This window comes from Heloderma suspectum, chromosome 1, assembly GCF_057233095.1.
Source record: "Heloderma suspectum isolate Gila_16-S chromosome 1, 16-S_ref, whole genome shotgun sequence".
Taxonomy (NCBI): domain Eukaryota; kingdom Metazoa; phylum Chordata; class Lepidosauria; order Squamata; family Helodermatidae; genus Heloderma; species Heloderma suspectum.
Window position 1 is genome coordinate 359,230,565 of NC_139458.1, and position 19,170 is coordinate 359,249,734.

At 43.9% G+C, this 19,170-nt stretch overlaps 1 protein-coding gene across 1 annotated transcript in view; it reads right to left on the bottom strand.

Annotated features, from left to right (window-relative positions):
* RPS6KA2 (ribosomal protein S6 kinase A2) overlaps positions 1-19,170 on the bottom strand; it is a 186,090-nt gene that overhangs the window by 38,603 nt on the left and 128,317 nt on the right. The window contains exons 10-11 of the mRNA XM_084827999.1: positions 18,244-18,332; positions 6,356-6,420 (exon numbers count right to left, since the gene is read on the bottom strand). Coding sequence (XP_084684125.1) covers positions 6,356-6,420; positions 18,244-18,332 — 154 coding nt within the window. The remainder of the gene's footprint in view (positions 1-6,355; positions 6,421-18,243; positions 18,333-19,170) is intronic.

The window sequence follows — 19,170 nt, forward strand, 5'->3', positions numbered from 1 at the left end:
TCAGCCTGTGCCGGTGCCTTGGTACAGTGGAGTGATGAAAACAATACTGCAGCTGTTGTGGGCTCTCCACACAATCCAAGGGGCAATGTTTGTGCTTGCTTTCCAGACTGCACTACATTCCCTTGCTGATTTCTGTTGCCTTTTTACATGTCCTTCTTTGATGGGCCGGGGGTGGGGCGTGTTTGGGAGGAGGTAAAATGTTTTGCCTATGTGGGGATTCAAACCAGTGATCTCCATAATGTGCTTGTTGCTGCTTTAAACAGACAACACCATAGGGCTCCCTTTGCTGCGCCTGTGGCTGCTACCTAGTTCTCTATGTTTCTTGTATGTTGGGAGAATGACAATGTGACAGACACATCCCTGGCTCAGCTCCCTCCAAGTCTGCATAATGTGTATGGGCATCACCTCTGGCACAGTCCCCAATTAGTGAGCACTGGCGGAGTTTCCAGGGATGCTGTGGGCGTGTCTGCCATTTTTAGACTGTTGTTGTATTTTCTGGGTGTGTGTTTTCCCCCTCTCCTCCTGGCTGACATAATGGCAGTATATCTCTAAGACCGTAAGAACATAAGAAGAGCCATGCTGGATCAGACCAAGGGTCCATCTAGTCCAGCATTCTGTTCACACAATGGACAACCAGCTCCCCACAGGAAATGCACAAACAGGACACAAGTGCAACAGCTCCCTCCCACCCATGTTCCCCAGCAACTGGTGTACATAGGCACACTGCCTCTGATACTGGAGGTAGCGTAGAGCCATAAGTACTAGTAGTCATTGATAGCCTTCTCCTCCAGGAATTTGTCTAACCTCCTTTTAAAGCCATCCAAATTGGTGGCCATCACTACATCTTGTGGTAGCGAATTCCATAGTTCAATGCACTGCGAAGAAGCACTTCCTTTTATGTGTCCTGAATCTCCCACCAATCAGCTTCATGGGGTGACCCTGGGATTTAGTATTATGAGAGAGGGAGAAAAATGTCTCCCTATCCACATTTCCCACACCATGTACAATTAGTCCCAGAATAATGTGAATACAGGATTGCTCTGCTAAACATCCTCAGAATATTACCTGCACTGAAAACCCTGCAATATTTTAATAACTATTTTTATTACATGTTTTGCTGTTAGAATACAAAACATCTAATTAGTTGGCAGCCTTAAATACCTATTTATGATTAACAATGAGAGGCGTAATTGGGTAAATTATTCTGGTCATGTTGTTCAGAAGCAATGTTTCCATCAACTGTGTAGAAAACTAAATATTACAAAAGTAACATGGCTTGGTAATTAAAAAGACATTACTTTTCTTATGAGTATTTAATGAAAAGCAGTCTGAATACCTTTGGACATATCTAATAGTGAATCAAAGGAATTTTTTCTTTGTGTGTCTGTCTGTCATAGCACCATAGCACTAATACTTGGAGCCATAGCGCCAAGATTGTGAAACTCAAGACAACTGAAACTTGGCATGAATACTAAGGGGGCTCTAGAGGTGTGTACCTCAGGGTTATTTGGTTTTTAAAAATGCATTAATTAATTTTAATTAATGTACATATGTCCATGTGTTTGAAGCCTGCAGTACCATCTCCAGTCACCAGGTGGCAGAATTCCCGAACCAGCACATAGTTTTACAATTGATACCATTTGAAGCCAAGGAGGACAGAGCTATACAGCTGCCCTGTCAGGTGAATGGAGTAGACAGTGACTACATGGGTGCAGCCTGGCAAGGGCTGTGCCTTGGGGCTGCCAGTGGGCGGAGCTTCACTCAGACAGGCCGAGCACAATGTGTCCAATTCTGCCGCTGTATAACTTTGCTTGAAGGCTGTGCTGTATCAAAGTAAGGACTATTCCAACCATGCGAAGCTGGGTCCATTCATTCGTTCTTAATAAAACCCATCAGTATTCATGCCCTGGCTCTTTAGTATTAATGCATGCTGAATACTGCGAGAAGTATAAGAGGGAATATGACGCATGCGGCTGGGGAATAGAAATAAGCTCATCACAGCCCTTTTCTGTCATAATAGCAATCAGAACAAAGCACCTATACTAGCTCCTTCCTCTTCTGTAGTCCTTTCCCTATTGACAAAGGATAGCTGCCTCTTTAGCAGCTGGAGGCATCATTATGCAACATAAAGGACCAGCTTCCATTCAGAACTCATGCTGGTTCATATTCTGAGAACCATAAAATCAAACAGACCATCAGCTGCTACTGGTTTTTTTTTTTTTTTAAGTATTAAAGTTACACTCAAGCGCTCCATTAAGTGCCATTGCCACGCTATGGCTAGGATACTATAAGGACAACCAGGCTGACATATTAACATTAGTGTAATGATATGTGTTTGTATTTGGCTGTGCTGTATGGGGGGACTCATTTGAGTGTTACACTGATTCGTATAAAAGGACTCACCTAATACTGTAAGAGGGGGAATGCAAGTTTGTATTGTGACTCACTCAGTAAGAGCTATCTTTGCAACCTTGTATTTGGAGTGTTCTGTTTATGCCTAAGAACACCAAAACATTACAGTTAGGACCCTGCTTATAATTGTATTGGGTGGAATCCAGAGAAACTTTATCTGAACGATGTGCCCATTATGAAAAAAGTCCTCCAATTTCAATGAAATGTGATTCTCAGGAGCAGGATATGATCAGCACTCTCCTTTCTCACAGGACTGTGAAAAAGTTCATTCTTTCCCATTAAAACTACGGAACAAATTCTATATACCCTTAGCTTGATTGCTGAGGATACCAACCATATCCTTATTCCCAAGATGAACAGTCTGTGACAGATTACATTTACTTCTTTGTTCTCTCTTATTTTAATAGGACAGTCCAAGTTTCCAGCTGAACATCATAAATACCCACAAATACCAATGTGCAATGAACTCTGGTTTGGGTGACGTGGTGCTGGCTAGTCTCCCTGTGTCACTGTTACGATTTGGTGGATGTTTTACCCCTATTACATTGGGTTTCTGTGGCTTTGCCAGAAGTATATCAGAGAACAGGGTGTGGTTGCAGGGCATTTCCCTTGGAGGAGGAAATATAATGGGGCCTCCATCAGTCAGTGGCTCTCTTCACACCTGAGTTTTTTAGCAGGATAGTTCTTCTTTAATCACTGGTTTTCATGGGAGCTTTAGATGCTGCTGCTGCTCTCCTCCTGCTATCTCACAACTTTCCTTCCCTCTTCCCGTGTTATCTGAGAACGGGGAAAACCTGGCATTTTCTGTGCTTGCAATTCACCCCCCTTTAGCGCTTTGTCCCATTTTGTGTGGGCATGTGCTGGGGGTGTTGCTGGGCAGTGTTGAATAACATTGTCATGACAACAAACTGATGGGAAAGGCGGGCAGGTCATTGACTGCTTCCAGTGACCATTTCTGCCTCTCTCCCATTCTGCTATGGGCTCCGAGATTCCCTTGAACACAGCAATGCTTACTTCTAGGGATGTCAGAGAATTTTGCCATGAATCTCGGGGAGGCCGAATGCCAGCGCATTCAGCCCCCCGAAATTGGTGGTGAAACGGTCTGCCCCCCCGCCCCCCCGGGACGGGACTTACCTTGTGCGAATCTCCCTGGCGACAGCGGCTCCAGCGGCGGCAGCAGCTGGTCTTCCGACTGGCTGCCACCGCCGCCATTTCCAAGTTAAAAAAAAAAAGTGATAGGCTACGTAAAGATTTACGTAGCCTATCACGGCTAGATTTTAAAAAAATACCGTGATAGGCTACGTAAATGTTTACGTAGCCTATCACGGCTGAGTTAAAAAAAACAAACCCGTGCGTACGCAAATGGCGGCGCCCATGGGCGCCGCCATTTGCGTTCCTCACTTTGGCACGTCTAGTCTACGTAAACATTTACGTAGACTATGGCGAAAATAAGGGGAACGCTATTTGTGTTCCCCTTATGTTCGCCATCTTAGTCTACGTAAATGTTTACGTAGACTAGACATGCCAAAATAAGGAACGCAAATGGCGGCGCCCATGGACGCCGCCATTTGCGTACGCGCGGTTGTTGTTTTTTTTTTAATACAGCCGTGATAGGCTACGTAAACATTTACGTAGCCTATCACGGCTGACTGCAGGGACGCAAATGGCGGCGGCTACAGCCGCCACCATTTGCGTCCCCGGCCGGCAGGATTCGCGGCAGGAGGGACGGGGCGCCTCCCCCCGGCCAGAATTTCGGGGGGGGGACAGGGCGCTTCTCCCCCGGCCAGAATTTGGGGGGGAGGGACGGAGCGCCTCCCCCCCACCGCGAATCAAATTTTGGTTCAGGTAAGTGACTTTTGTACATCCCTACTTACTTCTGAATAAACCCATTGGCTGTACGGCTTTCCTTTCCTGGGAGTAAGTGCCATTGGAACCTGTGTGGCTTGCTTCTGAGTAGGCATGCATAGGAGTGCATTGTAAGTCTACTTAGAGTAGCAGTCTTAAGGTCTCCCATCCCCTTCAATGAATTTACTTTGAACCTCCCCCTCCTATTGACTCCACTGACTGCTTCTTCTCCCTTTTGCTCACCAGATTGATGAGCTTTTTTCCTCCCAGGGTGGATGAAGGAGTCTCCCTTCTCAGCCAGGCAGGAGAAAGGCTTGACAGTTAGGATTTCAATGGGTATTAAAAGTGCCTTTTCTCCTCCCCTGAATAAATTTATCATGCAGAGCTTGGAATCGTCATTTTTAATAGTTTCCTTCTTGGGTGTGGAGTTGTTTTAGATAAGGCAGTAATGCTGAGGTGGTTTTCCACAGTGCTACCTCCCACCTAGCCAGCCACTATCTCTTCTCCTAGCCCACCTTGCAGGGTTGTTGGGAAGCCAGAATAAGGGGGAAGAGCAACAACAGCGTGAGGGGAGGAGCAACCTGGGTCTAATGAAGAAGGTGTCCTCCATGAAGTGGTCACCTGGTGGGGGCTGCTGCTAGGGACGGCTTGGTGCATTGACCGTATACGAGTCCATTTGTGGATTTCTTACTTCTGTAGTTGGGAACCCGGAAATCAGTATACCCTTCAAACTTGGTAGTGCAAGCAATATACTGCATTTAATTCCATCTCAAACTGACATATTCAGCAGAGAAGGGCTAGCAGCACCAGCAACTTCAAGGTAAGCCACTGAGAAGACTCTCTCTCCCTCAGAGGAAGGAAGTGATCAGCTCCCATAGCCCCCTATCCAGATCTCTACAACTGCTTCCAACTTCCCTCCTGCTGTAGAGGAGAGGAGGGATGGGGCAGAGCCATCAATTATGTTACAGGAACCAATGATCGGGGTGGCATGGAGCCAGCAGCCCCCTTCTGTCCTGATTGTTCTGTGCAGTTCGGCCCAGCCATGAAAAGATATAATGTGGAGGGAGGACGTGCTATGAGAGACACCTGTATACAGGGCCAGTCTAAATCCTGGAAAGGATCAGGAATCAAAAGGAATGGTTTGTAGTGGAATAAAATGCCAGGTGTGAAGACAGCCAGAGTGGGGACCAGGAGTTCTTAGCAAAGACAGCACTGTGCATAAGAGGTGGACAAAAATCCCTGCGATGAGTTGGTATTTGTTGCTCTTTTAGTTTAAAATGTCCTCTACATGCCATTTCCCCCAGATCAGTTCAACACTGGTCTGAAATACTTTCCACATTAAGGGTGGGCAATCTGCAACCCTTGGCTTTATTCCATGCTCCCCTCAGCCTAATTTCAAAAGCCCTCTGCAAGCGATCAGTTCAGACCTCAGGCAAGAACCATCCGTCTCTCCCCTGGCAGCCCTCTAGTTGGGGGGGGGGGAGGGACAAAGAGAGCGCAAAGGGGTGTCAAAGTGAGAGCAAAGGCGTGGCCCCACCCACTTCTGGCTCTGGCCACACCCATCACCAGGATGCGCCCCCCAACAGATTACCCCATAACACACAGTGCTGCTAGCCATTCACCAGCTGCAACGCTGACAACACCATCCCAGCCGCCCCCTGCCTCTGCTGCCATGAAACGATGGCTGCTCACAAAACCATGGGACGCCATCATCCCTGGTCACTGTTCAGCAGCAATGGCACTACTACTACTGTTTGCCATGTGCTACTGAGGTGCTTTATTTAGCTCTTTGAGCATGGAGGAGACCTGATAAACCATCTTCAGAAAATAAAACATAACAACCCAACAGAAAAAAGTATTATGGACTACATATTATATCCAGAGGGGAAGGGCTCCGTTAAAAAAAAATCCTCAACACCTAGATACGTTCTGACATTATTTCTAAACTGGCTAGGATATTTGGATTGGGCAAAAGCCTTCCAGAATAGAGGAGAAGCAGTAACAAAGCTGGGCTGTCCTTCAGTAGGAAAAATGCTGGATTGAGCTGCATATCTGACTAATCACACAGTACAATGAGCTACTCTTGTGAATTACTTACATTCCAGTCTATGGTAGCAAAAAAGGGATGCCGTTTAATTTCTTCAACTCCATCAAGTCCAGCACCTGCCAAAACAATGGAAGAGAGACACAGAGGGCATCAAAACAGCAGTGTTGTTTCTGAGGTCCTTCTCACAGTTCCCCCACCAACAGAGGTGTGGGTGGTGGGGACAAGAGGGAGGGCTTTTTGGTTGTGGCACCAAAATTATGGAATAGCCTCCCAAGATGGGTTCCTTGCCTGCTTTTAAGCATGTACTTAAATTCTAGTAGGCATTTTTTTTTTAGTTAGGGCAACCAGATAATGCGTTATATTGCTGCTGTTTTACTAGTGTGTTCTATGGTTGCTGTTTTATTGCTGCTTCGTGGAATTAATGTTATTTTAAAATTGTATTTTAGCATATTTTGTTTCTGTATTTTTTTAAACTTAGTATGCTGCCTTGAGTATACCCAAGTATAAAGGCAGGCTATAACTACTGAAATAAATGAATGAATAAATATGCTGACATTAAATAGATCTAATAATAATGATAGAAGCAATAGCGGCAGCCACTAGCATGGAAGTGATTAAAAACCTAAGAAGAGCCCTGCTGGATCAGACCAAAGGTCCATCTAGACCAGCATTCTGTTCACACAGGGGCCAACCAGCTGTCAATCAGAAACCCACCAGCAGGACATGAGTGCAACAGCACCCTCCCGCCCATGTTCCCCAGCAACTGGTGGACATAGACATACTGCCTCTGATACTGGAGGTGGCATAGAACCATCCTTCCCATCCTCCTCATAGGAACATAGGAAGCTGCCTTATACCAAATCAGACCATCTGTCCACCTAGCTCAATATTGTCTATTCTGACTGGCAGGCTATCTCTAGAGTTTCAGGCAGGGATTTTCCCAGCCCTACCTGGAACTGTCAGGGACTGAACCTGGGACTTCTGCATGCAAAACTTTAGGGCACTGGTACGAGGTCAGGTATTTCTGTCCAGAGGACTCAGAATCTCTCTGGTATAAAGGGCATTTAAAAACTAAGATCATGTTGAAAGGTCTGAACAGGAATCCTATGCCACCAGCTTGACTACACACTATGAGGTCAGCTTTGCCATGTTTAACCAGTTAGGGCTGCTTTGCAAGTTGCGATTAATCCTGGAGAAAAGCAATCCGGCTACTGTCATTCATGCTTTAGTCATATCCAGAACAGACTAGTGTAGCATGCTCTACATGCGGCTGCCCTTGAAAAGGTACAGAAGGTGGTCATGTTGTTGTTAACTGGAGTTGTCCACTTGGGCCGTTGTATACCATTTTAAAGTAACTCAAGCCCTATTCAGGAGTTCTGATCCAGCGTTGAGTACATGCACAAGGAGAAATGCACTGCCCCTGCCCCTGTCATCACAGTTTCCATCACCCTCTACGCATGGAGGGCGACTTTCTGAACAGGTGAGCAGCCTCTGTCTGTGGAGGCTCTCCACGTGATTTAGAACTTTGAGTATCCAAGGGCAGAGAAGATTCTCCCCTCAGAAAGTAATCCTCCATGTGTAGAGGGTGACGGAAATGGCAACAGACGTAGGCAGGGCTAGCATGCTCCCTCTCTCGCAAGCTTATTTATCGCTGGACTGGAACATCTGAATACAGCTTACCTTGATTCAGAATTGGTTTCTGGGCCCAAATCAAAGTACTGGACTTTAATTATTGTTAGATGCCTTCTTGATTTTCAAATGGAAAAGCACGTTATAAACATTTTAATCAATACATGAATAAATGCACAGTTAGAACACGAAGACATACTAATAGACTAAAAGCAATGAGAGCCAGTATAGTGTAAAGGTTACGGTGTTGGGACTAGAACTGAGGAGTCCCGGGTTTAAATCCCCACTTCAGCCACAAAGCTTACTGGATGCATATTGAGCTTAACCTACCTCACAGGACTGTTAGGCGAAAATGCGGTGGTGGTGGAGAACCATATGTACCACCTTGAGCTTCTGGGCATCCAGCACCCACTAACCTGCTAACATTCAAGCTGTTAACATGTACAAACTTAGTTTCATTCCTCTGCAAAACCCAGCTAAGATAATGGCATAAATGGCTCCAAACTCCTCAAAATGTAAGCCCAGGTGTTGCTCAACACGACAGTTGTATCTCTGTGTTGGGTTCTTTTGTATTTATATCTCTACTGAAAGTTAAAGACATTTCCTTCCTAGCCTCTAAAGATATATTGACCTTCCCTGGGTGGAATGGAGGGCAGGGAACTTCTAATCACTCATCTACTTCTTTCATCCCACATGTCTCATGTTCCATTTACGTCACCCCCTTTCCATCTGTTTTGCTCATTTGATTCAGCACCTTCAAGAAAATCAACAGGAGCTCAGAAATAATTAGACAACTGTAGGATTTGATTGAAAGAGACATATATTTAATAGTGCTTTCTGTTATCCCAACAGAGAAAGAAAGGTCTGGAAACAACAGGCACCACACACTGCAGTTTGTGGATTGTTCCTGTGAGGTGCAGGGTTTATTTCTAGCAATTTCCACTTTCTTCAGTGTAAAGACACCTAGCCCCTTGCAGTAGGCACTAAGGCTTCCAGATAAATGACTCCTAGCACTACCAATCAAAAGACATTGTGCAGCTATTCTGTTTTACTCTTCTTAGAGCACAATCCTATGCATGTTTAGACAGGAAAAAGGTCCTACAACTCCCAGCATTCCCCAGCCAGCATGGCTGGCTGGGGAATGCTGGGAGTTGTAGGACTTTTTTCTGTCTAAACATACGTAGGATTGTATCCTTAATGGATTTTCTGTGATAAGGAAAAAGACAGAAGAAGCAGTAGGGAAATTCAGGAGGGCTACAAATGGAAGATGTCATCATCTAGACCTCCTGTAACATTCTGTGGAAGAGGCAGGGTGACTGCACACTAAAAGCTTCCCCTGGAAACACCCTAAGTTCCTCAGAATACTGGCCTTTTCCTTTAGAACATTTAAACTTTCTGGAATACCAGCAGACTATTTTGTTTAAGCCCTTGTGAACAAATGGTTTTGTAAAACGTGACAGCTACTTCCACAGCATATTCAATGTTAGCTGTTTGTCAATGCAGTGATCAGACACAGCTTCCCCACCGCCTGTTCATCATTCACCAGTAAATGAGCCCGGAATGCAAACGTTGCTTACATCTTACGGCCATGACTGTCAATTTCATGCCTATGTGGGAGCTGGCTTTTGAGGACATTTTGACTTTGCTGTTCCTGGTCTTTGAAACGAAACATCTTAAACAGAAATCAACAAGCACAACAGACTAAGCAGACAGGAACTACAGTCCACAGTTTGTTCTTATGAGTCTTTGGACAGCTTTTATGTTCAGCGTGCACTCGAACCTTTTAGCTAGACTTATAGAGAGTTGGTTGACATGATCACTTTGATCACGACTGGGTGCATTTTTCTTGCATGGATTTCACTATAGGTGATCCTAGAGGGAGGGGTCCTAGGGAGGGGTCCTAGTACTAACAGCCATAAGGCATTGTGCATTCTGTCTTTTTTTTCCTGCAGAATTTCCGTGTTGAGAAATAAGACAGAATAACACAAGTGGCGAACAAGGTGATCTGAACCCCCTGTAAAATTTGATGATGGGGCGATAAAAAATTGTATGCCACATGCACAACCCACTGTTTTGGTTGCCATCACAAAAGAGAAATAAACCCGTTCTCCTAAGGGAGGGGTGGGGGACATGTGGTCCTCCAGATGTTGTTGGACTGCAAGTCCCATAATCCTTCACCACTGGCTATACTCATTAGGGCTGATGGGAGTTTCAGTCCAACAACATCTAGAGGGCCATACATTGCCCACTCCCACCCTAATGGAGACTAATTCTTACCCGCCAACATCTGCGTTTCAGAGCTAAGCCCCAGTGAACACTGGCTCAAATTAAAGCTTAAGGTTACCTATCTGTCATCTATCTATCTGGGATATATATGTGTGTGTGTGTGTGTGTGTGTGTGTGTATATCTATATCTATATCCCAGAATAGAAAGGAACTTTACCGGTTACATTCAGCGAGGGAGTCTTGATGTTGTTCTAAAACAACCAGCATATCCTTAAAACAATGGGGAGCAAATATCAAGTTAAGTTCAAGTCAGGAAACAGTGAAACAATAGTTGCCCCAAGGGGTGTCATTGACATGAATAGCACAGGGCATTTATTTTAAGCTGTGGTAGTGTACATCAAGAGTTTTGAAAAATGAAAAGAATAGGGTAAGTATCTTTCTTCTCTGCCCTTCACTTCTATTTCCTGCTGACATAATTGATACCCTCACTATCATGAACTACTCTAGTTTTAAGTGCATTTCGTGCTGAGATCCAATCAGAATAATTCCTGGAAAGAATATTAGTTAAAATTCTATATACGGACTTGAAAAGGGCATGTTGCTAATTAGAACAAATGGTTTTCTGTAGATTCTGTAGTCATGCTAGTGGGCAGGCAAAGAATGACATTTGTTGGCACAAAAAGCTTTGTGTTCAGTTAGCTGCCTACGCAGCAAATCAAACCAAGCCTTTGACCAACATCATGATTTCTCCTTTTATCTAGCATTGTTAATTTAGTTCTGAATGTTCTGTGCCAGAATCTGACCCCAATTCTACTTTATATCTAGTTTAAGGGCCAAACTAGATGCAGCCTTAATTGCATAACTAGCATTAGCATGAATTGCTTTTTTTTTTTAAATTGCATTTGCAGGGGTCTAGCCCAGAGTAAGATCCTAGCATGAGTGGGGGGTGGCTTTAATCCTTTGCCCTCACTGCAACCCCAATCTGGATTGGGGACCCAGACCTGCTATTTGCGTTGGGGGGGGAAGCTCCCATTGGAGTAGGGCTGAGAGAGAGCGGCTTGCCTAACGGCACCCAGTGAGTTCATGGCAGAGGCGAGATTCAAACCAGGGACTTACCGATTCATAGCTCTGGACCTTTCTTGAAAAAAAATTCACATAAGCATCGCTAGCAAAAAGTAACATGACCTACGATTAATAGGACAGTATTAAAGATAGTTCAGTGAGACCATCTCTGTTGGGTCTAAGCCATTAGGACAGAGGTGGGCAACTTCCAGAGGTCAGGTGGGATACACTGCCCCCTCCCCCAGGATCCCAACAGGGTCCATACCCCTGCCCTGCTGTTGCCAATGCTGCCAGTGAAATTTGGCAGCTTAGCAGCAGCAGGAAAAAAAGCTTCAAAATAACCCCCTCTTCTAAAAGAAAAAATTGCAGTCACACCATGGCAGTGGCAAAACCAGTCTATTTTGCTTTAAAATAGACTCTTTTTGCTACCACTGTGGTTTGCCACTGAATTTCGGTGTCAAACCACAACTTTTCCCCTTTAAAATAGGGGGCTATTTTGAAGTCCCCCTTTCACTGTCACCATGCTGCTGAATTTTGGTGGTGCAGCAGTAGCGGGGGGGGGGGGAGAAGTCCCTGCAGAAAGGGACAGGAGGGCTGCATGTCACCCACCCCTACTTTAGGCGAACATCAGCCTAATTGCAGACAGACCTCTTCGCTTCAGAATACACTTTTTCAGTCTTGTATTCTAGAAATGTGTGATTGCCTTCATCAGTTGTAGCAGCTGAGATAACATGCAGTTTATAAAATTATACAACAATATAAAATTATCCTTAAACGATAGAATGATTATGACCCCTTCATATTAGTATTTCTTAAGCATTAAGCAGCAGCAAAGGGAAACAACATTCAAGAGTTCTCCTCCTCCTCCTCCTCAGATCCATTAGGAAATGCAAGATCTATAGTTCAGCCAGGTGGCTATGAAATTAGGCTGCCAAGAAGCCTGTTAACAACTGTCTGCCAGAATGCTAATGGTGGGTATGAGATCAAAGGTTGCTATATAGTGGGCCTTCATCACACTACCTCCAGTGGTTGAGCAGCAAAGGATGCAAGCCAGTGGAAACTATCTTTCCTCTCTGACTTCCTTTTTGGCTCAGACTGGATCAAATTATTTACTACATTTAGCTTTGCATGTTTATTTTGACTCCAAGTCAGAAAGCTGGTAATAGACCTTAGACACAGTAGCACATTTTCATGTCCATCTGCACTTACACTATCCTGTTTCTGGTTCTCTAAAAGAAATTTAATTAGATGTCAGCATCTCTCAGGATGTTGCAGTCAGTTAACTCCTATTCAACTAGGGCTAATTAGTTATTTCTATTCCTGTGACCAATCTTACAAAAGTTCTTAAAGGTTCATGTTTTTTTCCTATAGTATTTTTCCAATTTCCTGTTAAAGGTTTGGAAGCAATACATTCTTTGCAGACAGTACCAATATAAAGGAACATGAAAAGAGGATATTGGAAGAAGTTACACTAAAGTGCGAGTTACAGGTAAGCAGTGTGGTTCTTGCTGCTCATTCTGGGTTCAACCCAGTGATACCTCTCTGCAAAAGGATGCTGTGCATGGTTCATTTCATTACAATATCTCCTCCCATGAAAAATCTCCTGAGAACTCCATTCCATTACTGATGCCCTTTGGTCATAGAATCATAGCATTTTAGAATTGGAAGGGCCCTTGAAAATAATCTAGTCCAACCTCCTGCTCAGTGCAGGTTCTGCCCACCATTAGCAGAGTGGTAAGTGTCCAGAAGGGATAGGGCTTTTTCATCCAGGTTATGAAATAGCCTCCCTGCTGAGCAGTGGAGGCTGGTGGCTCCAGTGTCAGTGGCATAGTGCCTCCACTCCAAGTTTCAGTCATAACCAGTCAGAACTGTAACGGAGCTATCCAAGGGGCTCCATACCTTGGATAGCTCCATCAGAGTTCTGACTGATTCTGACCAAAACTGGGTGTGCATTCACCACCTCACTGACATAGAAACCACCAGCCTCCACTGCTACTGAGGTATATTTGGCCCCATCACTGCCTGTTTGTAGGAATGTTGCCTCTTTAGAAGATTATGTTAGTCTGTTGCAATTTATCATTTTGAAGGGTTTTTTTTTATTGTGTTATCATTGTGTTTATATCTGATTCATTGTAAGCTGCCTTGAATGTATTGTATAGAGAAAGGTGGGCTATAAATTAAGAACCTAAGAAGAGCCCTGCTGGATCAGACCAAGGGTTCATCTAGTCCAGCATTCTGTTCATGCAGTGGCCGACCAGCTGTCGACCAGGAACCCACAAGCAGGGCATGAGTGCAACAGCACCCTCCCACCCATGTTCCTCAGCAACTGGTGTATATAGGCTCACTATCTCTGGTACTAGAGGTAGCACATAGCCATCAGGACTAGTAAATTAATAAGTTAACAGCGCTATCCTATACATAGCTACTCAGAAGTAAGTCCCATAGAGCTCCAGGCAGCTTACTCCCAGGTAAGTGGGTAAAAGATTGCAGCCTAAATGAAGTCTAGCCACTGTGAGAGAATAGATTGACTCTTCACAAGACATTATCATCATATGGATCTGTTTTGCCAGTTCACAAGGGATCCCATTGTTAGCTGTATGCTTTTGCGGTGGGATATTTTGTGGGTTCCCTCATATGGAAGGTAAGGCACAGGATCTGCCTGCTTTCTGTGTTGGCGGGATTCCGTGGGGAGTTTGGGTGCTTCTAGAAGTAGGGTTCCTAATGCTACTAATCAGAAAGCATTGCGCTTTTTCCTTAACGGATTTCCCATGGTGAGAAAAAAGATGGCAGAAGTGAAAAAACAAGGGAGGGTTGTGAGTGAAAGACAACATGGCCTAGCTCACCTGTAAAATTGTGTGAATGAGGCAGGGTGATGGTGTGATAAAAGCCTTTGTGTGCATGGAACAGGAAGCTAAATGCTCCCACCATGAGCAAAAGAGGGTCTCCAGGTTAGGGTAATTACTTTAAGGTTAAAATAGCATCTCTTCAACAGAAAGTTTTCACCTAATTAGTGGAAGCTAAGCTAAGAAGCTAAAATTTGACACACACATAGTCCAAAGTGCTCCCATCACTGGTGAAAATCGGAAGATGGAAGGAACATTTGACATTTGTATATCCCATCCTCAAACAGTGGACTTAAAATGTATCTCCAGCCAGTAAAGATATGCAGGCTAATCAGAGGGCTGAAATTTGGCATATAGTGTCTAAGTCACTGTTGATAACCAGAAAAGTCTGAAAGGGAAGAATTTGGAAATCTCACCCCTACCAACTGGGGCAAAAAATGTACCCCAAAATCATTAAGAAACTTTCTGCCTGCCCAGAGAACTGAAATTTGGCACACAGATAGCCCACAATAGGGATACTTGAAGAACTGGATTTTTAAAAATTCCTATATGAAATAACCTGAACTGCACCTCTCAGATTAGTGTGTAGATCGCACCTTAACCATCCACCAGATTTTGTACTTTTCCAAGTGTTGCAATGCATATAGCCCTAACAAGTAATCCTCATTTTCTATTTTTACCCCCTTGATATTTGGATTATCTCACAGATTTTGTGCCAAAGGTTCCAATGCTAGAACAAATAATAGTGGTGAAAGAGGGCAGCTTTGTTTTGTGCCCTGCCTCAAGTCTATAATGTGTGAATCTACATTATTTACCCTAATCATTACTGTAAATTCACTATATATTTTACTTGATATAATAAGACATTTCTGATAAAATTTCATCCTTTTTAATACTCCTAACAAATATGAACATTCCACGCAATCAAAAGCCTTGAATATATCCAAGGACATTATTGCAAGCAGTGATTTATACAATTTGGAATAATACATTATATTTAATAATTTCTGAATTGGATCAGAGATTTGACAGAGAGAAACAAATCCAGTTTGATCTGGGTGTTGTCAGGATTCCTTTTGCCCCTGCTGAACCTCAAAAGCCAAATCAAAACACAGACAAGAGGCTTCAATCCACAGCTTTTAATCCATTACTTCAATGGGTCATACAGATGCAAATTGCCAGTGACTCACAGTCTACAAAGAAAATGCCTTCAGGAAGTTCAAAGGAAAGCTACGAAAGTTGCCCACCGTTTGAAGAAAAGGAGGGCTCACTATCCTAACTTAAGGGGTGCGGGGGAGATCTCCCTCTCTCTTGTGAGGCCTCTAAGTGCAACTGTTCATGCCGGGCCAATCGGGCAGACCATCTAAGCTCTGCCACTGCCACCTCTCTCTTGGCTCTGCGTCTGTGCCTGGCGTCTAAGAATTCAGGCTCTCCAAACCCCGCCTCTCCCTGTTCGCTATCTCTCACAGGGGGCGGGTGTGAAGAGGGGCCCTCTCCATCCAGCTGGACCTTTGAAACCTGAGGAGTCTGCCTATCCAAGTCTGGACAAGCCTGGGAAACTTCCTCCCCCACGTCTTGCAGTTCTTCTTCAGAATCTGAACTACTCTGCCACTCCCTGCGCTCAGAGGCAACCCTGACAGGTGTATATACTTATTGATAATCCTCTTCAAATGATTAACCAAAATTACTGTAGAGATTTTATAATCCAAATTTAGCAGAGTTGTTGGTCTATATGATTCTACACGTGATAGGTCCTTGAAGCGTTCGTGTATCTCCACCGTTTTTTAATGCTTCCAAGTCCCTGGAAGAGCCAACCCTTTTATTACATCATTAAATACTCTGTTAAGATATGGGTTTAATATTTCTTGATTTTTTTTTAATAAAAAATTGCTGTATACTCATCCATCCCAGGTGATTTACCCAATTTGAGTTTTTAATTACTTCTTGAACTTCCTCTGTCACCTCAGTGCTTAAGTGAAAACTTCCACTTGCATCATCATCTAAAGCTGGGTGTTTTGTTGAATTTAGATACTGTTTTATATCCTCTTCTATTGGGTTAGAGGACTTATATAAACCTGAATAAAATCCTGCAATTTCTTTTTTTTTTTTTTTACAAATCTGCTTAGAGTCATATATCCTTTCCTTTCCCCCTCAAATATTTCATGATTATCTTTTCACATTTTTTCCATAACCTATTTGCCATTATTTTTTATCCCTTTCCTCCAAATTCATGAAACTTCTGTCTAAGATAAAGCATATTACGTGCTGTTTGATTAATTTCCAAGACACCTAGCTCCCTGTGTTTTCTCTCCAAGAGCTCATATACCTTATTGGATCTAGACCTTTTATAATTTTCCTGCAGCCTCTCTATTTCTTTCTTAATATCTGCCCCTGCCAATTCCTTTCTTTTTTCAAAATTGCCTGTTTTAATACAGTAGCCCCTGATAACTGCCTTCATGGTGTCCCACAGTAGGCTGCTTGAAATCCCTTCATCCTGATTTTCTTGAAAATAATTTGTTAGCTCCTCCTGTAGCCTGTTCCTTGTTCTGCTATCCATCATTAAATTTGGATTAAATGACCAGATAGGCGTGGCCTGTGTAAAACATAGGAGCCCTAAAATTACTTCAATTGGGGCATGATCTGTTATTCTAATTTGGACTATATATACTACTTCGGTCTGCTGCAAAAAAGTGGAGGAAGCCAATACAAAGTCTATACGGGTTTTTCTGGAGTGTCTTGCTGATGAAAATGTGAAACTTTGATCTCCTGGTGCAATTCCCCCCACAAATCCCCAACAGCCCATTTTCGAAAGGTTTTCAATAACTCTAATTGCCAGCCTCTTTTAGAAGCCAGGAAGGGCAAGGTTTCAGCACATATGTAGTAGGTCTCCCTTCTTAGGTAGTAGGTCTTACTTCTCCAAGGATCCTTTCCACATCCGCAGGCTTTATTAATTGAAAACAATCCATTATAACTGGACAAGCAGAGGCTAAAATTATATCCACTGGATCTGAATCTGGTGGCACCCAAGCACACAGATATGTACAATTTTATCTGCAAAATGTCATGCAAATTGGTCACAACAGGCTATTGAGTGGTGCACATTTTCTTCTCACAGGTCAGAATGTAATAGGCCTTTGACCACTTGCAAGAGCTCCAATGGGTGACTCTGCATATTGAATGGTTTCGGAGAAGAACGGTTTCTTTGCTGCCACCACTGCCATAGAGTAGGCCCTCAGATGGGACCTAGTTTGTGATCTGTTGGACTTGCTCCAGGTTTTCTGCCAATGTCATCCTAGTTGCCTCCCCAATTGTTTCAGTACTGCCAGTACTGGAAAACCAGGGAGTTCATCGGGCTCTATTCAGTGGGAGAGGGCACTTGGGAGCAATTTTGTCAACTGCTTGGGCCATTTTCCCAGTCAGCCAGGGCTTTGACAAAATTTCCAGCTGAAGTGACAGGAAAATCCTTAAGAGCCATCAAAAAACCATTCAGACCCATCCTCCTCCTGGGGAGACCGTCCTAATCAGTCCCCCACCCCTGCAGAGGGTCTGAGTCCGGGTAAGTAGAAGCACCACCAGGTAGTGATCTGTCCAAGAAAACAGAACTATAGGAAGTTTACCTCAGAACAGGAGACAGCATTCCAACATGAAGCGAGCTAAGCCTTGTGTGGGACAGAATGGTGGGCTATGGAAGTTCTATTGTCTCTTCACAGACTTCAGTTGGGGGATGGCAACCTACCAGCAACAGCTAGGAGCATGTATCTATGCTTGCAAAATTCAACCCTCATTTTTCATAATGCAGCAGAAGAATGGAAGAAAATGGCCTTGCTGGATCTAATCCAATGTTCTTTTTCTTACAGTGGCCATACTGGAAGATCCCAAGCAGGCCCCAAAGGTAAGCACCTTCCTCAGTTTGTCTCAAGCAACTGGTACTCATAGGTATACTGGCTCGGTAGGGAAAGGATGTAATCCTTTTTAAAAGCCCCAAATACATTGTTAATTAATGCTTGATTACCTTGCAGCTCTTCAAGCCTAATTACATTGTTTAGCTGTATCATGTGTGTGAGAACAAATGAAAATTAACTGCCAAGGAAAACAAACGACAGATTAACATTTGACTCAGAATGTATCTCAGAATGTATCACCACATTATACAGAACAGAATATAATGAATTCCCATACCTAATCTGTTGGATGGATTCCTCTTGAAAAGAGCTCGCAGCAAACTCTGAGCTTCTATGCTCAAAAATTGTGGCATTCCTAACTTGGCTCTGAAAGAACAAAACATTTGAATGTAAAAGGGGAAAAAACACTTTCTGATTTAAAAAAAAAACTCCACACATATGTAGTGGCAGAAATTATTTATTTATGTATTTATTGCATTTATATCCTGCCTTTTTTCCTCCTTAAGGAACCGAAGGCGGCATACATAATCCTCCTCCTCTCCATTTTATCCTCACAACAACTCTCTGAGGTAGGTCGGGCTGAGAGTCTGTGACTGGCCCAAAGTCACCCAGTGAGCTTCCATGGCCAAGTGAGGACTAGAACCCGGATCTCCTGACTCCTGGTCCAACACTCTAGCTGCTACACCAGAAATATATACGACTCTCAAAGGAATTTTAAGCCATATTACGTATAGGCTGCTTTGTGCCCCGAATTTATTAAACGTTTCTTAAGTTTTTTGTGCAAAATCTTTAGAGGTTTTATGTCATTCTTCCTCACAATGGCTATGTAAAGGAAATCATAATTATTCCCATTTGGCAAAAAGAGTTGTAAGAACATGACTTGGCATGGCAAGGCAGTGAGATCCTGAGTGGAGTATCATTTGAACCATGATTCCCGCCCCCACCCCTACCCCAAATCTAATGTGTTGTAGAGTAGACTTATCCTAAGCTCCTGGAGAGAGTGGCACAGAGGTGTTGGATGTGGGGCCCCTGGAGAAGGAGGTCTGCTGCTGGAGGCCTCCTACTTCTGACAGCAGAAAGCTTCCCCCGCCATCACTCTCTGCTGTCACTGCTCCAATGGTGGTAGGCGGTGAAAAGAGCCAGCGTGGTGAAGCTCTCTGGGTGACTTTGGCCAGTGCCTGACTCTCGGCCTAACCTACCTCAC